Source organism: Argiope bruennichi, chromosome 10, assembly GCF_947563725.1.
Source record: "Argiope bruennichi chromosome 10, qqArgBrue1.1, whole genome shotgun sequence".
Lineage (NCBI taxonomy): Eukaryota > Metazoa > Arthropoda > Arachnida > Araneae > Araneidae > Argiope > Argiope bruennichi.
In genome coordinates, this window is record NC_079160.1 from 88957058 (window position 1) to 88978958 (window position 21901).

At 30.7% G+C, this 21901-nt stretch overlaps 1 protein-coding gene across 1 annotated transcript; it reads right to left on the minus strand.

Moving 5' to 3' along the window:
* Positions 1-733: 733 nt before the first annotated feature.
* On the minus strand, positions 734-10759 carry LOC129989391 (uncharacterized). The gene is made up of 2 exons (XM_056097905.1): positions 10514-10759; positions 734-3648 (listed from the first exon to the last, which is right to left on the minus strand). Exon 2 carries the CDS (start codon positions 3571-3573, stop codon positions 2377-2379), a length of 1197 nt encoding a protein of 398 aa, XP_055953880.1. The 5' UTR covers positions 3574-3648; positions 10514-10759; the 3' UTR covers positions 734-2376.
* Between the last annotated feature and the right edge of the window lie 11142 nt (positions 10760-21901).

Below are 21901 nucleotides of genomic sequence, written 5' to 3' on the forward strand. Positions count from 1 at the left end.
TCTATCTATGTGTACAAGAAGAAGAGAAGTTTTCACATGTTATATCACTTGAAGTCATGTAGAAATCGTGAACAACACTAAGAAATTCATCTTTCTCATGTGGCTTGCATCGTAGCTTTCAAGATTTGGTTGGATGTTACACATGTAATTTGTATGTAATGTCAGAATAGATAGTTTCTTTTGAAAGAAAACTGTTCATCAATGGCCATATATGCACGGGGCTTTAAAAATTTAGACAATATATCCCAAACTTTTATTCTTAATGCAAATTTATTCTTAAGTCTCCTATAAAAATGTGCTTCTCAAACATCAAAATTCTTGATGCATGAAAATCTTTGCATAAATATACATATATTTATAGTATAAGTGGCAACTCCTAATAAGGTTTATGTTTCCTGTTTATTTTCTAAAAGAGTTTGTGTTGCATCTTATTCCAGCTTGGAATCTGGCAATCCAGTTTACTGATTTAATATGTTGTGTTTGCTTTAAGGAAAATTTTTACGTTACCTTATTTTATCTCTGATGTATGGGTCATTTGATCAATTTCAGTCTACTTCATGTGTAAATACTCTGATCAGTTTCTATAATCATTATGTAAATAGCCTCATAAAACTCTGTCTTGTGTTGTTCAAAAATAAACTGATTGCAAAATGAAAGTTGAGTTCCGAGTCACGAGAATATACATTAATAATAAATATATTTTCAATTTATAAATAAATTTATTTACCATATTACAAATGAGAAAATTGTACTTTTTCTTTTTAAATCCGTGCATTTTAACATAAGGGTCTAAAAAGACCTAAACAAAATGTAGGTAAACTTTTTATTTTTTAAAACAAATAGGCTTATATAGCAATCACAACAAAAGACGAGTATATTTCACAGAATAACAAACTGACCACATTCATGAAGACACAAAATAATATGCATGTTATTTTAAATTTATTTACAAAATTAAGCAGCATATGGGTAGAAATGGAATTGAGCACAACAGAAGGGCTATATGACAAGGTAGTTATCCGAGCCAGGATCCATTCTCCAAATTTTCATGCCACATTAGCAAAACATCTGTGTCCAATGGATTTACATACATCACACCTTTTTTCAGGTAATTCTTTAGAACAGGATTTCAAACTTGAAACTTTAGGATCTGAAAACTGGGACCTTATCTTAGGTCACCACAGTTCAGTTAAATGAGTTGCTTCAAATACTTACGAGAGTGAAACCTCTGTACTGCCTCAGTAAAAAGAATTGCTTAGTACTATATAGATAAATATATTTTTAATATATTAAAATTTTATTTTCTTAAAAAATATTACAATGAACATTTACATAAAACCAGTAATCAATTGAGCTTATAAATGTATATCCCATTTGAAATTTAAAAAAACTCATACATTTCTTCAAAATTTTAAAAATTACAGCATAAAAAAACTATTTAAGACATCAACATAATTATATCAAAAAAGCCAATAATAAAAAAAAATGAAATATTATTTTAGAATAAAACCTACATGTAGAATTATGTTTTATTGAATTAAATTGAATCCAGCTTCATCCATACAATTTTTATTAAAATGCATAAAGGAAATATTTTATCTGTAATAAGAAGCTGAGCATTTCTTCGCAGAGAAGATAAGAATCATGTAGCATAATTTATATTGAAAATCATTCAAAATTCTTTGCGATATAAATAATTATCTCTAGCCATAAAATAAATAGTGAATGAGATAGTAAATTACTAAATTGATGTGAAGGTGAAATTTTATAAATTTCAAGAATTAAAATATATTATTATTTATTGAAATGCATAATTAATATCTTTCATTTTTTAAAAACCAAGTACCATAAACACTGCCTTAGACAAGACAAGCCAAAAGATATTTCAAATATAACTTTTAGATATTTATTTTTCTTAATCTGATTTTTAATTTTCACAAAATGAAGGAATTGTTACAATGAAATGGACAGAGAGATGCTTAACACAAACTCCAATGCTGACAGAAATCAGTAATGTTAGTATCATATGTGGTCATGTCTACAAAGTAATATTGTGACAGCCTACTATCATGAAATTGAAAACATAATGAAATTCTACTCACTTACGATAATATTTTAAAACCAAATAGTACTTTTAAACTATTATCACACTTTTTAGTGAGATAGAATAAAAAATGATACGTTAAATATAAGGTAAAACATTTCTGACATTGTAGGAAAAGATAGTCAATCCAAAAACTCTTTGAACACTTAACAAAAAAAATGTAGCTTCAAGTTGTAATGGTGTAGATGACATTTTAATGTTTTGGAAAATGAAGGTATTTTTTCATATGCAATTCAAAAATTTGTATAGCATTTTTTGAGAAGGTGATAATCTTATATCGCTGGTTCATCTAAATCAAAGAGATAAACAAACATGTTGGCAAGAAAGCAGTCTACTGACACATTTATTGCATGCTCGAGATCAGGAGGTAATTCATATCTTTTCCTGTTTGGACCTGTCAGTTTATAAAATTCACCTTTTTGCTTCTTTCTAATTGAATCGTAATACAATTTAAGTTTGTTGCCGAAAAGTGGGCACGCCTTTGCTTCTTCCTTTAAGTTATTAGGGCTTCTTTCCCAAAAGTCCATATAAAGTTTGTCATAATCAAAATCCTTCCTGCTCATACTGTATGAGTAAATAATCTCTAGTACTGCTTTAAAAAGAGAAGAATCAATAAAATTCCACAATTTTTCTACTATTTCAAGGAAGAAACTTTGCAGTGGCCAATCCAAATAGAGACAAAGGAGTTTTGGAGTATCCATTTCCAATATTTGCAATTCTTCTTCTTTAGTTGCTCCATACAGACATAACAGGAAATCATCTGGTGTGGTCTTCATTAAAGAGATAAGAAACCTCTCCCTGGCTTTTGGCCGCAAGAAAGGAAAGAAAGCACTGAATCTTGGTGTCGGACTACTCAAAAATTCATCAGGAAGGTCAAGTTGTAATTGAACGGCATATATCCACGGAACCCGATATTTACGACGCATCCTTCTAACCCAAAAACGTGAAACAGGATTATAAGCTGTCAAAGATTTGGCTGCCTTACCAGATCTCTTCATTTCTGCCCACAAAGTGTGTATAGTATTGCCCAAGAAATAGGAGCAAGCCAAATCAAACCTCCGTTCGATATTTATATCTTCATTCAGAACCAATTGCTGAACTGTCTTAATTCTATCAACTGTTCCATCAGTTTTAAAGAAAAGAAGTTCAGGAAAATCATCTGAAAGTGGATGGTTCATACGCCATTGTGCGACAGCAGAATGCAAGCCCATAATTGTTTCTAATATTCCGAGTCTTAAATGTGAAGGAATGTGAAGTAAATTTTCCTTTGCTTTGTTTACCTTAGGATTTTCAGACCTAGCTTCATTAAATTCTGCAGAACTTGAGCGCTTCATTTCTTCCATGATGATACACCAAGTTGCATTATCAAAGCTTTTGAACAATGGAAAAGCTACTTTTACCAATGAGAAGTGCAAAAGTGATGGCACAAAAGGGACTATAATCTTTGAATCATTAACAGGTGCTTCCATTTTTTTTTTTTAAGTAAATTCCTAGACAGAATGGAAATTATTTCAAGCAAGTCCTCCGCAAAATCTTGAAAAAATCTGAAAAGAAAAAAAAAAAAAAAAAGATCTTATGGATTTCTCATGCAATACAAAATAATGTTTCATGAAATAATCTTTTTCAATCAATTAAAAAAATTTGACAGTAATCTTAGGTTAAAGCTGTATTGTAGTGCATGACAAAAAAACACATACTTTACAAATTTTTCTTCTTTTAAAATGTAGCAATTAATATATGAATCTTGCATAAAAATAATACTATGCATGAAATAAATTATAATAACCTCAAAGACCATATTTGATGAAAGAGGGAAAAGTTTAAAAAATATTTTTAAAGTTAAAATATAAAAGCAAATTTCATTCTAAGTAAAGCAAATGATGAATAAATTGTAAACAGTGCCAGATTTTCTAAAAAGTAATTTCCTTTACATGTTTTAGTTCAAAATTCATTAATATGTACAATGTGGTTATTAAAAAGATCATTTTTCTAAACTTGCATTCAAAGCTTCTGGGCATTTCTTCATTTGGAAATTAAACTATACTGAATTTGCAAATTTTTTTGTTATTTTATGCCTAATTAACCATAATATAAATATGTCAAAATTTCACTTTATACAATCAATATCTATTAATATATCTATCTATCAATTAAAATATATTAACAATTTAGCAAATATTTACAATGGAATGTGGGAATATGTTATTTTTGACCTTTTTTTAAAAAAAATTCTTAATACAACTTTAATTTAAAATTTAATGGAATTTTGACATTTACCACCATAACTTTCCAAAATATTGAATTAAAAAACGACTGTTACACTATCTTAACATTTCAAAAAGTATATTTTTAATTACATTATAATGTCGTTCAATTTTATACATAATTTTAAAACATTTTTTAATTAAATTTCAAAATAAAGCTTTCATTGCAATAAAACTCAGCAGTTTTCATTGTTAACAAGAATATTTCATCCAGGATTCTTTCGGTATTGATTATCAAAGTAAAATGATAATAATACTGAAAGGATACCTGTCTAATAGACATTTTTAATAATTTATCGAAATTTTGATGTACTAACCATTATGACTTAATTTCAAAAGTAAAGGTAGGTTTATACTAAGTCAACTACAAACCATCCAGCAAAAACTATACAGTAACAAGTACACGTCCAGTCGAGACAAATACTTTCTACAGTCCACTCTTCCAGTGTACACACAATCTTCTTTCTGACTAAATAATGTCAGTCAATTACAAGTTTCTAAAAACAATTGTGCTTTCAAGGGATTGAGCCATCGAATTGTTATCTCACACATCGGAATAGAGTCTCTATCGCAATAATTATCTCTATAAAATGGATGAATCCATCACAAGCTGTACTTTTAACAGGTAGAAACATTTGAGACAGAGGGGCACCCGGTCAACTTTTAAATGCTGAGCAGTAGCTCAACACTTCCTCCTGTTCAATTGAATCATTTTCTACTGAGCAGGAGGAAAACATTATCATTGCTTTTGTACGTGAATATGGATACCGTTCTTTTTGTTAGAAACAGTGTTATATAATGACTGAAAAAATTTAAAAATCGATTAACTTTAATTTTAAATTTCTCTCTATTAATGTCTATTTTTAAATCACTTTTTTTATGTTCATTATGTTCATCATTATTTTTTTGCAGATTCTTTTGATGCCTTTCATAAAAATCTTGTGTAAAATTTTTAGAAATGTATAAATTACATTGTGAATGAAGAAGTTGATATTTAAATTACAAAATATGTTATATGATAATAAAACAAATCATTATCTATTTCATGCATGTTGACTTTTATTTAGTCGTTATACTCCATTTGTGCTAAGTAGTTTTAAGTAAGTACATGTTAAAGTCTTGTAAATAGCAAACCTATAATTTTTAAATAATTTATAGTGATAAACTAAAAGAATTCGTATCTGTAATGTGCATAATGAAATAAATTAAATGACTTATTGAATTTAAGTAACAAATTTATGAGTAGAAAATATATAATCAAAACTTAAGGATAAAGATTGTCTTTATTTTTAAAAAATGAGAAAACAATATTAACATCAATCTAAAAAAATAAATTTTTTTAACGTGCTTACTGGGAGAAAAAAAAAAAAAAAATTGAAATCATAAAGTTTATTAACAACTCAGGAAAAGCATTAAGATCATACTTTTTTCTTTATTTTTAAACTTCAATTTAAATCTAACTTAAATGATGCTTACTGATAAAAATACAAAAGATGTTATAGCATTTATATCATAGTAGTCTAATAGATTTGGTATGGGTTGAATAATTTATTCCATAATCATACAGAACCAAACTAATTTTAATTTAATGTTTCTTTTTTTACTTGAAATTTATTCACAGAAATCTGTGTTGAGTATCATCTATATTTAATATGTTCATTTAAATAATATAATAAATTCTTCTAGATCAATAATATATTTCTGAATGATTATTTATAGATTTAATGCATTATACAATACATGTGTAATATTTGTAAATATTATACAAAAAGTTTGTTCTTCCAGGCGGCAATAAGATATATTAGGACCGCTGACGCTGTGCTTGTACCTTCAACTTCCATATTAATTCATCCTAATTTTAACCTTGCATCCTGTTTAATTCTAATTAAAGATGAGCATACAACAACAGTTTTAAATTTTGTCCGTTATCCAAATATGAGAATTAAAGCACCAACAACAGGAATGATTCAAAGAATATTTATTCAATTTTTAACTACGTTGTGATAAAAAATCTTGCATGATAACTAAAAAAAATTAATAAATTGTTTAAAGTCAAGTATGCATTAATGTATCAATAATTATCTAAAAAAAATTAAGTTAAATATAAATGCAATCTCACAAATGTTGATTTTATTGAGTGAAAGAATTTCTATTTTCAGGTTTATGTACACTTATTTTGAGTTTCAGTTACTAAATAGAGTAATACTTATAATTTTGTTTTCTGTAAGTGAGGCAACAAATGAGCTTATAATTCTTTTTAAAATTAGTTCAATGCAAACAAAGATATTTACATAAATGCTACTGATAACTCTGTGTATTATTTGAATAAATCTCTCTCTCACACATATACACACTATTATAACATATTAGTGTTATATTCTATATATACTAAATCTGTAGAACTTCTGTTTTCAAGAATTGAGAATTTAGCAAATTGAGCTCAATGTTAGTTAATAGATATTTTATTAACTGCAATAACAACAGTATTGTATAAAATTTTAATTGCAATCAACTTATTCAACTTAATTTACAAACAAATCTTAATTTTTCATGGCAATTTTTTTTAGAAATCTAGATAGCAATTCAGTTACACCACTGGCATGGTGTTCCTAATTATTAACAGAAATAGTGCTGCGACCTTCTTAAAACTAAAGCATTTTACAAAAGCATATAATATATTTCATCATTTTACAAACTTCATTTGTGTTGTTTGACTTTAAAGGGGGAGATAAACTTTATACTATGATATTTTAAAAGAACACAATGAAAATAGCCTTTTCCAATTTTTATTATTATTTATGGAAAAATATTTTCCTTTCTACGAAAAAAAAAATTATATTTTTGGTAGTTTTGTATGTATTGCAAGACAAAAACAAAATTTTAAAAAAATGCATAAGGTTGGAATCAACAATCTAGAAACAAAGTTGTAGCAAGTCTGAAAATGTTAAGAAAATAAAGTAAACAAAAATAATTTGACTAAAACTTGCTTTAAATATTTACATAATAATTGATATTTCTAAAACAAATTATATGTTTGTTTTCATTACAGTTATCAATCGTTAAGAATACCAAGATACTGTTCACTCTGATTTGAAAACTCTACGTGCTATTGCATATGCTTGATTCATGTATTAAATGAAGATGGGGGTGAGAGGAAAGACAGATGGCAGAGATGTTTATATTTAGCAATATGGTGAATTTGGATTATGCATGAACTTGGGAGGCATAAAAACTGCGAATTATTCCTATTATTGTCGGGAAAAGATTGCAATTCACAATAAAATACTTTAAAATATATTTTTTTTTTTCACTATAAGAGGTCTACACATTAAATTATGATGGACAAATGGAAGATTTACATTTTTACAAAATAATTTTTTTTTAATGTTAAAACTTTTTTTTGTTATTGAATTTTTCAATAACATTTTGAAATTAACAGTGGTAGATAATTTCGGTTACATTTAATGATACTGTGTAAAATATTTTTCATGCCACTCCAGAAACTTTATTTATTTTGCCACTTGAATTAGCCATAATAAAATAGCATGGTAGTAATGACACAATACTCACATATAAGTGGTGGTTTGGGGAATTGAATAAAAAAAAGTATCAAATAGAGCAGAAATCAACATTAAAGAATAATCAATTCCGAAAATATGATCATCCTTTCAATTATCATCCCTTAATTAGATAGAATCATTAAAAAGTGATAATTTCAGGATACTGATATGAACAATATGATGGCTGCTGAATATAGGACTCAATATACTCTCAATTAACATGGAAACCAATGTACATATTCATTTATGGGGCATAGGATAAATATTTATTAAAATAAAATACAAGGATTTTACTTAAAGTACACCCAAACGCTAACAATAGCATCCTAACCTGATGCATCGAATAAACATATTTAAAATTTGAATCTATATGAATTCACTTAACTGAAAGCCAGCTGGACATTTCTTTTATAAGCAATTAGCAATAAAAAAAAAGAGTATTGTAATGACTAGTGCCCTCTATGAACGAACTCTAAGAAAGACTAGAATGAAAGACGGCATGATGGAGTGATGTGAAAATGGTGTTGTGTGGTAAACGGTGTGTGTGATGTGTTTAAAGGAATATGGCCTCCTGATAACAAATTTAAATGCTGAAACCACTTTATATATGTGTATGTGATGTGTGCATGAAATTACTTATTTAAAAACATATTGCACTAAAAGGTTGTTGACCATTATTGCTCTTAAGAAACGTCACAGTATTAACTATAGTCTGCTATTTATTTACTGTATTAAATATGCAACTGTCTCACAATTTATAATGAAAACATATATGTATTAATATTTGATTGAGTCGGTTTAACAAAGATTGTCTTTGTATAATATGTGGAATTAAAATATACATAATAACTAGTATTTTCATTACGTACATTGGAAGTTGAATACTTTCTACATAACTTTAAAAAATCATACAATAAAAAAGAAATTGTTCCATATGTAACTGAAATAAGATACCAATACTGAAAGTTTTTGTTTACTGGATTGGAATATTTTACTATAACTTACAGCATAAAATTTAAATTAACATTATCAAGTGGATTTTGCAGTAAATAAAGACACACATTTAATGTGCAAGTTACATTTAAAAAATGATAAGCAAGATTTGTATATCTTCTAAAGAATAAAAAAATAATAATATAAAAAAATAACATCATTTATAAATATGGCAAACATAATTAAAATTTGATAAAAATATAAAAATAAAACAAAAGTAGCTACAAGAAGTATTTATTTACCTAAATAGCTTGAACACTATATTTCCATAAATACTACAGTATGTTACTTTTTATAATTAAAAAAAAATTATAAAGATTCAAATTCCAACTGCTTTTGAACAGTTGGTTTATTCTACAATATCTCCTTAGAAATTATGGTACTTTTCCGTTCATCGGGCGCAAATGTTGCCAATTGTGAACCAAACGCGAATTTGCAGTAAGAAATTTGGCGGAATTCTACAATATTTGGCAATTTATTTTCTTACGCCCGGCTAACAGATTGTGAACCAAAAGCGAATGTTGCGGCATTCTACATTATTTGGCGATTTTTCGCTTGCACCCGGCTAATGGAAAAGTACCGAAACCATGCATGCATTATTACAATATTTTACATAGATTTTTCTTCTTTTTTTACAAAATAGTTCCAATTGCATGAACATTTCTAGAATTTATGTAGCTGCAATTGTCTAAAAGAAAATTAATGCAAAACATATAAATTCCCTGGCAATATCTTAAATATGTGTGCTTTTATGATATGAAAACATGATATGGTTTTTGCAAATGGGATATTAATGTCGGACAAAATTGCCTAGATATAAGTATTTTTAAATTGGGATTGCAGAAAATGCAAATTATCAGAAAACATTATACAAATACAAAATATAGTTTTAATTCTGAATCAATAACATCTACTTTTTACTTTAATCAGGTTACTGAAAATACTTCTATAGAATGATTATAGTAGAAAAACCATTCTTTATATATAATATATTGGATGCATCATGCATTTTGTATGACAAATGGTTTAAAATTCAATCTTTCAATAATCAAAATTTATATTACAGAATTAAAATGTTCCTGCACCATAACTTTAAATCAAGAATATCACAATACTTTATTTATTTTGTTTTTATCAGTTAATGGTCACAAGCTAAGACAAATTAAAATAAATAGAAATGTTGAAATTACAAAAATTTTCCGAGTGTGTGAAGACAAATATAATCATTAGATTTATAATTTCTTTCTCTGTATCATAAAGATGCAAAGATAAAGATTCATACAATGATATAAACATGTTTCAAGAGGAACATCTCTTCTTTCTGCAGTAACAATGGCCATTAAATGTTAATGAAAAATATATTTTCCCATTATTCATATTTTTTTTTTTTTTTTTTTTGTACAGGTATATAAGTTAAGACATTACTAGAAAATTTTTTGCCTACAGAAATTAGTATATCACTAGTTTTGAAGATAATATATCAACAGAAATATTCGTCATGCCATAAATTACTCTTAAATGTAGTTCAAGATTCCTTAATATCAGAACCCTGTAAAAACAGCATTAGAAGTAGATATAAAACAAATCATTACCAAAGATGTCCTCGCTTTATATCCTGGGTCCCCCGTTTAAAAACGACATCGCATAGAATTGGCGATTGGGTAGGGCCAGTAGTGAAATAATTGAGCTAATTTATGGCCACACCGTTTCGATAAAAACAATTTTTCACACCTAACAGACTAAGCGTTGAGATACAACTCTACGTGTAAATGGCACTTATCCTTAAAGCTCCTCTCTTCACCCTCAAACCGCCGAAATGTATGGTTTGCGATGGATTTGCCCATCTCCTACTGTGGTCACGTGATCTGCTTGAGGTAAGCTTGGTCTTCCATTGCGCGCCGTAGTTGTCAATGCTTCTTTACGCGTAGCGTCTCTTGTGCATAGGCTTTGTCAAATAGTTCTTAATTTTTTTCGCTTAATTTGCGGTTTTATGCTTCCGCTTTAGTATAAAATTTCATTTAGGAATGATATCGTTGAAAAAGAATATTAAAGAAGTAGAATAATTCAAGCTAAATAATATGCATAACATAAAATAAAAATATATATATCGTTTACTTTTTAACTTTCTTGTGCTTTGGAGCTCCAAGTAATTAGTAAATTAATTGCATATATAAATTTTAAAAATTATAAGTTATAATAATTATTTAATTGAAATACACTTTATTACTAGTTACATTTGGCTACGCGTTGGTATGACATAATCCGATTAAATGGAAAAGGAAGAAAAAAGAAACCCGTTTTTTTTAAACATGTTTAAATTCACAATGCTTGCGGGTATGCAATATTTTTTTTTTCATTTTCTGTGCTGATATAGAAACTACCAGACTCTAGAATATGCAACAGTGTTTATGTGAGAAGTAAGCTATGCCTAGATCTGAATCACACAATTCTAAGGATTGGTCTTGGGCTTTGTTACTAGTGAACACCAGTTGTTGTTGTTATTTCTTATGGCACTTGTCATAGACAAGCCCGCTGATGAAGTCAACGATTTTAAGCCAAGACAGCGTCTTTGGTTTAGAGTCTTAGTTATTCATGCGTCACATTCGCTTGCACAACCCCTTTTTACAGGGCGGCACATTCACTCACCTCACAGATAGATGAAGAACAACAATGCCCGAACCGGGACGGCATGAATATGTCGGATCAGTTACACCATAGGTTCCCAAAGTGGTCCAGGTGGCCCCCCAGGGGTCCATAGGAGACCACACGGGGGTCCACGTAGACGTGAAAAGAAAACAGGGATTCACAAGTTGTAAGTGGGGGTCCACGAAAACTTTTCTGGTTTTCATAATAAAGAACAAAAATTTTGGCTTGGATTTACCTATCAACGTAGGCAGGTAGCATCATTCACTAGGTAGGTACTCGACTCGAAATATTCGACTTCTTAACAAAAAAAAAAAAAAAAAAAAAAAGGAGCAGATTGAACATCACAGTACGGGGAGATTTGAGATTACTTCTTACAAAACTGAAGCCAAATATTGATATTTTGCTGTCAATTCATCAAGTACATCCGTCTCATTAAAAGTATGACTATTTTTTATTGTTAATTTACATTTCAGAGTTCATTGTTGATTTTTTGTCAATTGTTGATTGTTTGTAATAATAAATGTTTATAATTTTGTATAACCACAAATATTATTTTAATAAATAGGACACAAGAAAATGTGCTACTTTTTTTTTCTTCTTAACACCCCCAATTTAGGGTGATATTTTTAAGTTTTGGGAATACAGTAGAAATGTAGCAGCAGGGGGTCTACCGAAAATAGTAAAACTTTGAAAGTGGTCCACGAGAAAAAAAAGTTTGGGAACCTCTGAGTTACACATTTACCCTCTCTTTTGAATGTACAAAAAAAAAAAAAAAATCAATAAAGTAGGTAGAACACAAATGATTTAAATCTCCATTTTTTTTTTTAAGAATGCAAAATAATTATAATATTTAGTTAAGAGATAAATATATTTTCAGCAATGTAAAAAAAAAATATTTATGTTCAAAAACTTTATATTTTAGATGAAGCAACACATAAAGACAGAAATTAAATTCAAATTATTTCAATTGTTAATTTTAACTGCAAGTATATATACATATTTAATAAAAGAAAAGCAGATATTGCTATTAAATTTGCGTAAGTACTGAAAAAGAATTAGATTTAAGAATTCTTAACCATAAAAATAACATTCTGAGAATCAAAAATAAAATTGCACATTTTATACGATTTAAAGATGGTATAAGCTGCATCGTTACTCTGAAAAAAAATAATTTTAAAATAGGATTTAAAACTGAATTCTGGAATACTCCTTAGGACATCAAGGAAGCGAAGATGGCAGACGCTGATTCATTTTTGATGACTGATGTCAGGAACACAATGATGGACAGTTCTCGGGATGAGAAAAATGACATGTGTCAGGACGACACGTTCTCGGGATGAGAAAACTGATGACATGTGTCAGGACGACACGTTCTCGGGATGAGAAAACTGATGACATGTGTCAGGATGACACGTTTCATAATTTGCAGCGGGCGGGAAAATTTTCTTGTGATTTCACTTTCGTTTCATCATTTCACTGGAACACAATGATGAACCATTCCCGGGATGGGAAAAATTATTTTGTGTCAGGACGACACGTTTCACCATTTGCATCATGGGGCGGGAAAATTTTCTTGTGATCGTCGGGACGACTTCACTTCCGTTTCATCAGAAATTCTTTTTCGTCGGGCCCCACGTTGGGCGCCAATGTGGTGGTATGTAGAATATTATCATCCCGTGCAGGAAGCAACAGGACGAATGTTTTTAGGAACATTTCTTTTAATAATCACATTCACACACTGAACAAACACAAAGACAAGCCATTCACGCGCACGGCTTCACAGTTCAACATCACATCGCATTCTAATTACAATCGCAATGCACGATGGGATGGCCTAATCAGGCATCGCCATCTAGTATCCACAAGAGAAGATAAGAGTAATGCAACTGCTACACTTAATAAATATATCATTTTTTTCTTGAATTTAATTTTAAAAAAAAGAAGCTTATCCAATTTAACTAATAGGAATGGTCTTTCCGCAACTTTCCAGTATGCTCAACCATATAGATATCATCCCCTCCCACATAAAAATAGTGGATAATGGGCAATACTTTCAATGCCACTAGTCAGATTTTATTTCCAGACGTCCGCATACGAGTTTTGTGCTTCATAGTACGGTGAAGAAAACCCTATATGTACTGTGAAAGCTTTTTTTCCAACCGAAATCAGTTTTAATATCACGATTACATATCAAATTTCATTGATCTGTAACGGATTGAGATGGGCGAGGATAGAACCTGGGACCTTGCGGTTCGCAGTCCAGTAAAATAACCATGATACAAAAGCAATTGCTCGGATAGCGTAGTTGTTAACTGGCTTATATGCTTTCACTACAGACTCTCCCTCCAGTGAGTCGGAGGTGAGACGAACGATATGGCTGTTGAGTGGTGTTGTATTAGCTGTTGATTCTAATGCGCCTGTACCCATTTGAGTAGCGTCAAGCGTTATGGCGAGCGTGTGAGTGGTTGCTGATGCTGTTGCTGCGTCAAATGAGTCTGACGACTTTGGTTTGCTGTGGGTAGATGGCGCCACAACAGCTGTACGAAGGTTGAAGGTTCATAGTCCGAGGTCACCAATGTGGCGGTTTGGAATGTGCGAGGATAAAACCTGGGATCTTGTGGTTCGCAGTCCAGTAACATGACCATGATACAAAAGCAATTGCTCGTGTAGTGTAGTTGTTAACTGGCTTATATGCTTTCACTACAGATTTAAGTCGTTGTGTCTTTACATTATCATACTTACATGTATGCAAAAGTACAGACCAACAAATGATCAACTCTTTGACGGATTTAATTCAAAATTAGATAAGTATCTAATTTTAGATGCAAAGTAGTACACCAATTTTATTTGTATAGCTATTTATTGTCTATCGGGCTCACTTGTCCTCGAATTGCCAGACAGTCTTCATGTCAATAGAGCTGATAAAAATCGACAAATTTGTTGTAAAGACATGCAACCAAATTTCATTTCTCTTTGCATACTTCGTTATACTAGTCAGTAAAAATGGGCTTGATAAATTTCAAATCCCATGTTCAAACTTTCAGGAAAATATACAATGAGGTTTTCGAAGTCCAATGTTCACTCGCATGTAGAAATCTTAGACTTTCTCTCGACGACGAATAGGTCTGCATCCCATTCATTCTGCATGCCCCATCTGGGCTTTCATAGCCAAAAAAGAACTGAACTTCAATTATTGTTCAGGTTTCAGCGAAACGCAGACATAGGAAAAACCTTAAAGGTTCCCCCATTCGACAATTCAAGCTCAGATGGGCAGAAAACATCCTTAACAATTTGTACAATAGAAGTCGCAGTACTCTTATTTTTAACCAAACTATTAGCAAATAGTTAAAACCCGTTAATTTTTGGGGGGGGGGACTTATTCTAAATAAGTAGAATATAAATAATACGTATGCGTGTTCTTAGAATTTTTAAAATTAATTAATTAATTCTTAGAAAGATATTTTAGTTTATTTTGATTATTCCCAGAATATGTTTACTGAAACATGCTTAAAATACCTATGTAAAGCATTTGGAGTTGTAGATTGCCCATTGCCCATAAGAGCCAATGAAAACACATTGCTTCTGAGCAACTATGCCAAATAAAGGACTAAAGATAAAACAGTTTGACATTACAGATTGAGAAAATAAATACGTGTACTCGGTTAAATATGCATCATTGGTATAACAAAATATAAATGGAATACAGTAAACAATTTCGGAGCTGAGAAAAGATCATTCTTTAAATCCAAAGAATTTTAATAAACTTATAGCAACTTATTATAAGTTTGCATCACTTTAATTTATATAGAAAATAAGTGAGTTTTTATATTTATTATGAGTATAAAATATTTTTTAGATATTAAAAAAAAATAACAAGTATTAACGTACAAATTGTGATTCTTCGTTCGTGCTAATTCATTGAACTAATCACCTTTGGAGATCATTTTATTTGCTTAGAATATTGAATTTTCTGGCTGTTAAATTATTAATACAGAATACATTTATTAAAATTTCGCCATGTTTATTAAGAATGAAACATGAAATAGAACCAATCTATGACAAGCTATTGTTCTAGCATATTAAAATATGTATGTATTAGCATTAATGATTTATCAGTTATTTTATAGAAATTCTAGTTATTTTACAAAGTATCATATTGTATGAAATAACGGATTTTGGGCTGTAATGGTACAGATCATAGCGATTATCTATCTAGCAACGGCCAAAACTATTTTCGAGCTAAATTAAATTTTCTGCTTTCCGTCGGAATCTTGATTTAGTTTACATTTCTTTCCTCTGTCTGAATGGAAATCTCGGTGACACAGCGAACCCTTTTCCGAGCATTATTAATAATATTTTGTAGCTCCATTAATTAGCTAAGCGAAGTGTTGAATTAATTGCTGCCGTAAAAGCCTTCGATGAAGTTATATGAAACGTTTTTATGATGGTTTGTTTATAGTTGACTGTTGCCAACCAGCACTAAGTAATGAAACATGTACCACGATGTTAGCGTCATATACATTCTAAGTCTAGTAGCGAACGCCATGCCACAATTTTGTAATTCCCTTGCATGGCGTTCACTAAAGTTAGCCCAAAATTAGGGCTTGAAAATGACTCTTTAGTTCATAACTTCTAAAATATTGCAATTATCGAAAAACTTTAAATACAAAAGTTATTTGTCCTAATAAAGCGCTAATTTGGCTAATAGGATTTATTTTTCTACCTTCAATATTAAGGAAGTTATAGCGAAATGAAAATTTGGACACCAAACCATCTCCACTCCCTTTGAGCTAGAGGGCTCATTTAAGAACTCATCTGAGCCTGAGGCTTTTACATTTTTTTTACAATATACTCCAAGCTGGTTAAAATCCAAACAAAATTACTCTATTTATTTTTTTCACAAGATAAAATGAGCAAAGCGTTATATATGTATGTAAAACTTTTAAAAGAAGGGTGACTTCGGATTCTATGGATCATGATCGGCGAATAACTGCAGTAATATTCCCGAAATCTTGTCATGCGAACCATTACAGCAGGTAGTCTTCCTATAGGAATCTACCTAAAATCAATAAAAATTGCAGTTTTCCTTCTCATCATTTAGGCATTTGTTTCAGTATTTGTAAAGCCTCCAAATCAGATGGAAACGTAACTCCCATGAAGGAAGGAAGAATAATCGGGTTTACTGATGCAAGAGCCAAATTCGGCTATGCTGCGCCAAACATATGTTGAATGTATAAAATGCATGTTAAAAGTGAGACATAAAATTATTTAAAACCTAATTTGTAATGAGAAATATGCACAATGTAACAGTAAAAATTCACACAATTATGAAGAAAAGCACGAAGAGTAAAAGCTAAAATTTCTAAATAAAAACTAATGTAAAATGATTCAGTAAAAGCCTAAAAATTTCAGATTAAAAGTACAAAGCAAAACAGGTTAAGAACAGAACAAATGGAAAACTTTCAATTGGTGTAATAATGGTAATTTTGTTGGTGTAACGGTATGTGAATACTCAGTTAACATACCAGGCAAAAGTTTTTTTTTTTTTTCTTTTGAAGAAATATTAGCTCCCAGCTTATAATTTGAAGATTGGGGATTAGTGACTCCTGCGTTTTTTTCATCAGCTTATTTCTTCTATCTCGACTGAGTAGGCTGATAGGTCCTTCCGCTGAGAGGAAGTGATAATGCGGATGGATTGAAATCCGTATTTTATTTCCGCATAACGTCCGTATTTTATAACCGCATAAGATTGAAAATAGAAAAATATAAAAAATAGATATGACGGCGCCTCATCCTATCAAACAATTCTGCTAAGAAAGTTTTACCATTGCTGCTGTTGCTTAGACGTTACCCGAAAGGACTTTTTTTTATCACCTAACTTAGACATGATATTATTTACAAACCTGACCCCTGTCTATAGAGGCTGCGGTGGCCTGGTGGTAAGGTCTTGGCTTGCGAGGCGTAGGGTTTCAGGTTCGAGACCCGATTCAACCAAAGAACCGTCGTGTAAGGGGGTCTGTTGCACGTTAAATCCGTCATGCCAAACGTCCCCCCGCTGGTGTGGTGTGGTGTGGAGAGGGAGTGCCAGCTTAGGTGTCGTCCTCGTCATCTGAGCAAGGTTCAAAATTACGAGGTCCGTTTCAAAAAATAGCCCTTGTGTTGCTTTACAACGGGATGTTAATATAACTAAACTAGACTCCTGTCTGTAAATGGCGCGATCCTCTTCATGCACTCTGCAACAGGGTCGCCAATGGTCTAAAATGGCACATCTTTGGATATATAAATCTAGTAATTTTTTATGAAATTCCTTTTTGGGTAATTGGTTCTCACTAAAGATGTTTTTTTTCAAAATTTTAATTAAATTTCTAATTAAAAATTGAGTAAAATTTTAATTTTTTAACACTACTATATAATTTACAGCAAATCTTAAAAATAAACTCAAGAAATCTAAAATGCTATCATGTTACAATGTTTCTATTAGAGATTCGAATCTCTTAAATTTTCTCCATTAATAAGCTTTTTAAATTGATGGTTAATTGATTATTAAATTAATCTTTTTTTTTTTTGCCTTTTTGTTTCTTTTTTGTATATAAAGCATAAAAGAAATATTGTAATCGTTAAAAAATTCGAGCATCGAAATTCTGACGTATCTCTGCATTTCAAACCTCCCGAGTCCGAAAAATACAGTTTTGGTATTATGTCTGCTAACACAATAATCCAAAAATGTTTTGAACTAGATGGCTGAAATTTGGTATGTGAGATGACGACAAAATTTTGAACGAATTCCATACATAGGAAGTCTATCTGACTAGTTGTTGAAGTATCAGTGAATTCGGTAGTTACAAAATGGAAAGAGAGAGATAAAATTTGATACACAAGTTTAGCATCTATCATCATACCATCATCAAATGGTTGGCCGTCTGTTGTTCTGTACTTTCGCATGCTTGTAAATACTAGAAATAATAAGCGCAAAGGCTTGTTGTTGTTGTTTATAATAGCACTTCCCATGTAGAAGCTCGCTGACTAAGTCAGCGATTTTAAGCCACAGGAGCCTCTCTTATTTTAGTAGCGCCAACTAGGGCCAAGAGTACGTCTTAGATACTCACGCATCACATTTGCTTGCACAACTCCTTTTTACAGGCGGGCACATTCACACATCTCACAGATAGAGCAGATGAAGAAAGACCATACCCGAACCGGGATCCGAACCCAGGACGCCCAGGTCACTGGGAAGACGCACTACCCCTATGCCAGGACCCTGGGAGCGCAAAGGCTTAAATGAATGAATCGCAATTGAATGTTATCTTGTGACTACAACAGTTATTCTGAGTCCAATTTTGTTTTCAATCGATCCACAAAAAGCCGTCCATATTTTCCAGGGGTATGCAGTAGAAATGTTAATTCATGCCAAAGATCTATATTTTGTTTCCATTCTTCGCCAATGAAATGCAAATCCTGCGTGACTTTACAGAAGGTCCACAATATTATGTGGACGAAGGGGAATAAGATCGTTATTGGATAATGTATGAGGAAGTACCGAGAAGAAATCTCCTGCTGGTTTAGTGTATGTTAAAATTTTTTCATTAGGTGACTTATAGCATAAATTAGAAGTGTAAAGCATTTTCGGCATTTGTACCCAACAATCTCTATAAATCAACGGCCCCTTTAGGTGGCTTACCAAAATGTATTATACATACGGATTGGGCGGTTTTGCACAATTAAAGGCTTAATATTTGATGGACGTTGTTAAAATATTAAGATATTGATACACAAGAAATTATGTTCGGAATTGTTCATAAACAAAAATAGAGTCTGTTTCAGGTTCACGCCCATAGATGGCGTGACTAACGTGTGAAATTTTTTTGTTCAGTCGAAGAACGGTATTCTGTGTTCGAGACGTGGCACCCAATGCTAGTATTAAGAAGGGTGTCCTAATCTGTGATAGTCAACTTGAAGTGGCACAAAATGTGCACGAAAATAAAAGGGTGTTAAAAAGACAAGAGTTTTTATTTGAAGAGATTTACAATGTCGTGAATAATTATGCTGTTAAGCATCCATTTTCAAGAAGTAACAACGTTAAAAAAAGATTTCATCAATATTTATACATTCACTAGATTATTTATTGACCCAATTTCATCTATAAAAATAAAACTCGAATTAAACAATATCATTTTAATTTAGTGATGAAAATTATTAATATAACAATGTAATATTAGTTTATGAATATTACATAGTGAATAACATGCTTATGACAATATGATAAAACAAATTTCTCACTTTTATTTTCTTGTGTACGAAGTATAAATAAAATGTCGAAAAATTCGAACTCGAGATTTTGACGAATCTCCACATTTCAGAATTCCCTGGGTTCGAAACACACATTTTTTGTATTATGTCTGTCTGCCTGCGAACACAATAACTAAAAAATCCCTTGAGATAGATAGATGAAAGTTGTTACTAAACATATAAAATTTTTTTTAATCAAATTTCGAATGAAATCTATGCAAAGGAACGGATCGAAGGTTGATCATTTAAGATTTAGACGTAGGCATTTGAATATAAATGATCAAATTTGGAACGAAATTCGTCAAGAAGTTGAGCATCTCTTGGTTTGTCGAGTTTAAAAAATATTTTTCAAGAAACAGCTGTAATAAAAATAACATCCCCCTTTCTAAATCTAGCTATAAAAAATCATTTGAAATTATAGAGACCTTTGTAGAATAAGATTTTTTAAATAGAAAAATACTACAAAATTTTACGACGAGCCTTTTTTTCGAAAATCAACGCAATCTAAATTTTTTGATAAATAAAATTTTAAGTGACAGAGATTTAAATAAAATATAGTATATAAATAATTAATTATATTCTATGAACTAGTGAGGGGAAATAAAAATTATTGTTGTTGTTTATAATGGCACTTGCCATGGACAAGCTCGCTGACGAAGTCAGTGATTTTAAGCCAAGGGAGCGTCTCTTGTTTTTGTAGCGCCAAGTTAAAAAAATTAAGTTTAGACCAAGCTGTTTTTTTTTCTTGTAATCAATAAATTTATCCCACATGGAACCTTAAAATAATATAGTATTTAATATTTACAATATGAGACGCTACCATAATCTGCTCTGTTCAGCCTGTTTTCATAAGCGAACATGAAAATAAAAATACGAGCTGACTCCCAAGTGTACAACAACAACTGGTTGTGAAAGCACGAATTAATTTTCGAAAGTCAACAATTTGCTAAAAATACTTATTTTTCTGAGGATGAATCCTATATTTTTATTAAATCTCTCAAATAAATAACTAAGCTTTAGTTTCCAACATATTGCATAGGCTTGGGGGGGGGGGATCACATTTCTTGTTTCGTAATACTTTCTTACTTAAGTAAACTGTTCACATTAAAATAAATAGTTTAGTGGTTTTTTTTTTTTAACAATTGCTGTTAGTTTTTGTGAATAATCGTTTTCTTTCCATTGAATATCTTTAAAATGTTATCAATTTCGTTCATATGTAGGATTATTCAATCTGTCCTTTCCATATCATTGGATTGATGGCGTTCCATGCAGTACCATTTTTTTCGCAATCCATTTAGATTCTGTGATTCACAAGTCTTTTACGTATACTTCTTCTCTACTCCCTCGGTGAATGTCTTGTGAGAGAACATTGCAGGTCCTCTTCCCTCCATGCACCCGAAGCCTGTCTCCCGCCCCCTCCCCCCAGCATTCAATGAGAGACCAATTCAAATGACAAGATAAAAAAATGATTGAGAAGAATTTTTGAAGGCTTAGTTAACACTATTCCAGCCAATGCCATTCAGATTGGATTTTCGCATTGACGAAAGAGTTTTGGAGTGGAATTTCTCTTTTGTTGTGATATAAAGTGACCTTGAATATACGGCATTAAATGACCAGTAAGAAAATCCAAAAATCAGCCAAGATAGCTTTAACTTTTTGTTTTAGGTTTGACCACTCACCCAGAACAATCTATCTTCTTTATCGAAGTGTCCATTGTTTGCAGTTCTTATTTTTTTTATTTACGATTTTTTATATTTATTCCATAACGTTATGACAATGGTTAATTTGAAATTTCCCCCTATTTCTTTCGTAAAATAACAGCAATCTGAAATTTAGATTCTAGAAAAAATAGGTTGATAAAAAAAATTCAGTGAAAGTATAAAAAAAGTAAATAACAAACAATTTCCCTTTCTTGATGATGCACTTTTCTCATAAAAGGTTTCTTAGGAGACAGAATTAGTCATATAAAAAACGAAATAGTACAATAACAAGATGAATATTTTTTTTAGTTGATACTGCTGCCATTCACATAAATCAATTTCGTGAAG

Coding starts and splice junctions, on each gene's coding strand:
- LOC129989391 (XM_056097905.1), bottom strand. CDS start 3,573: ATGGAAGCACCTGTTAATGATTCAAAGATTATAGTCCCTTTTGTGCCA.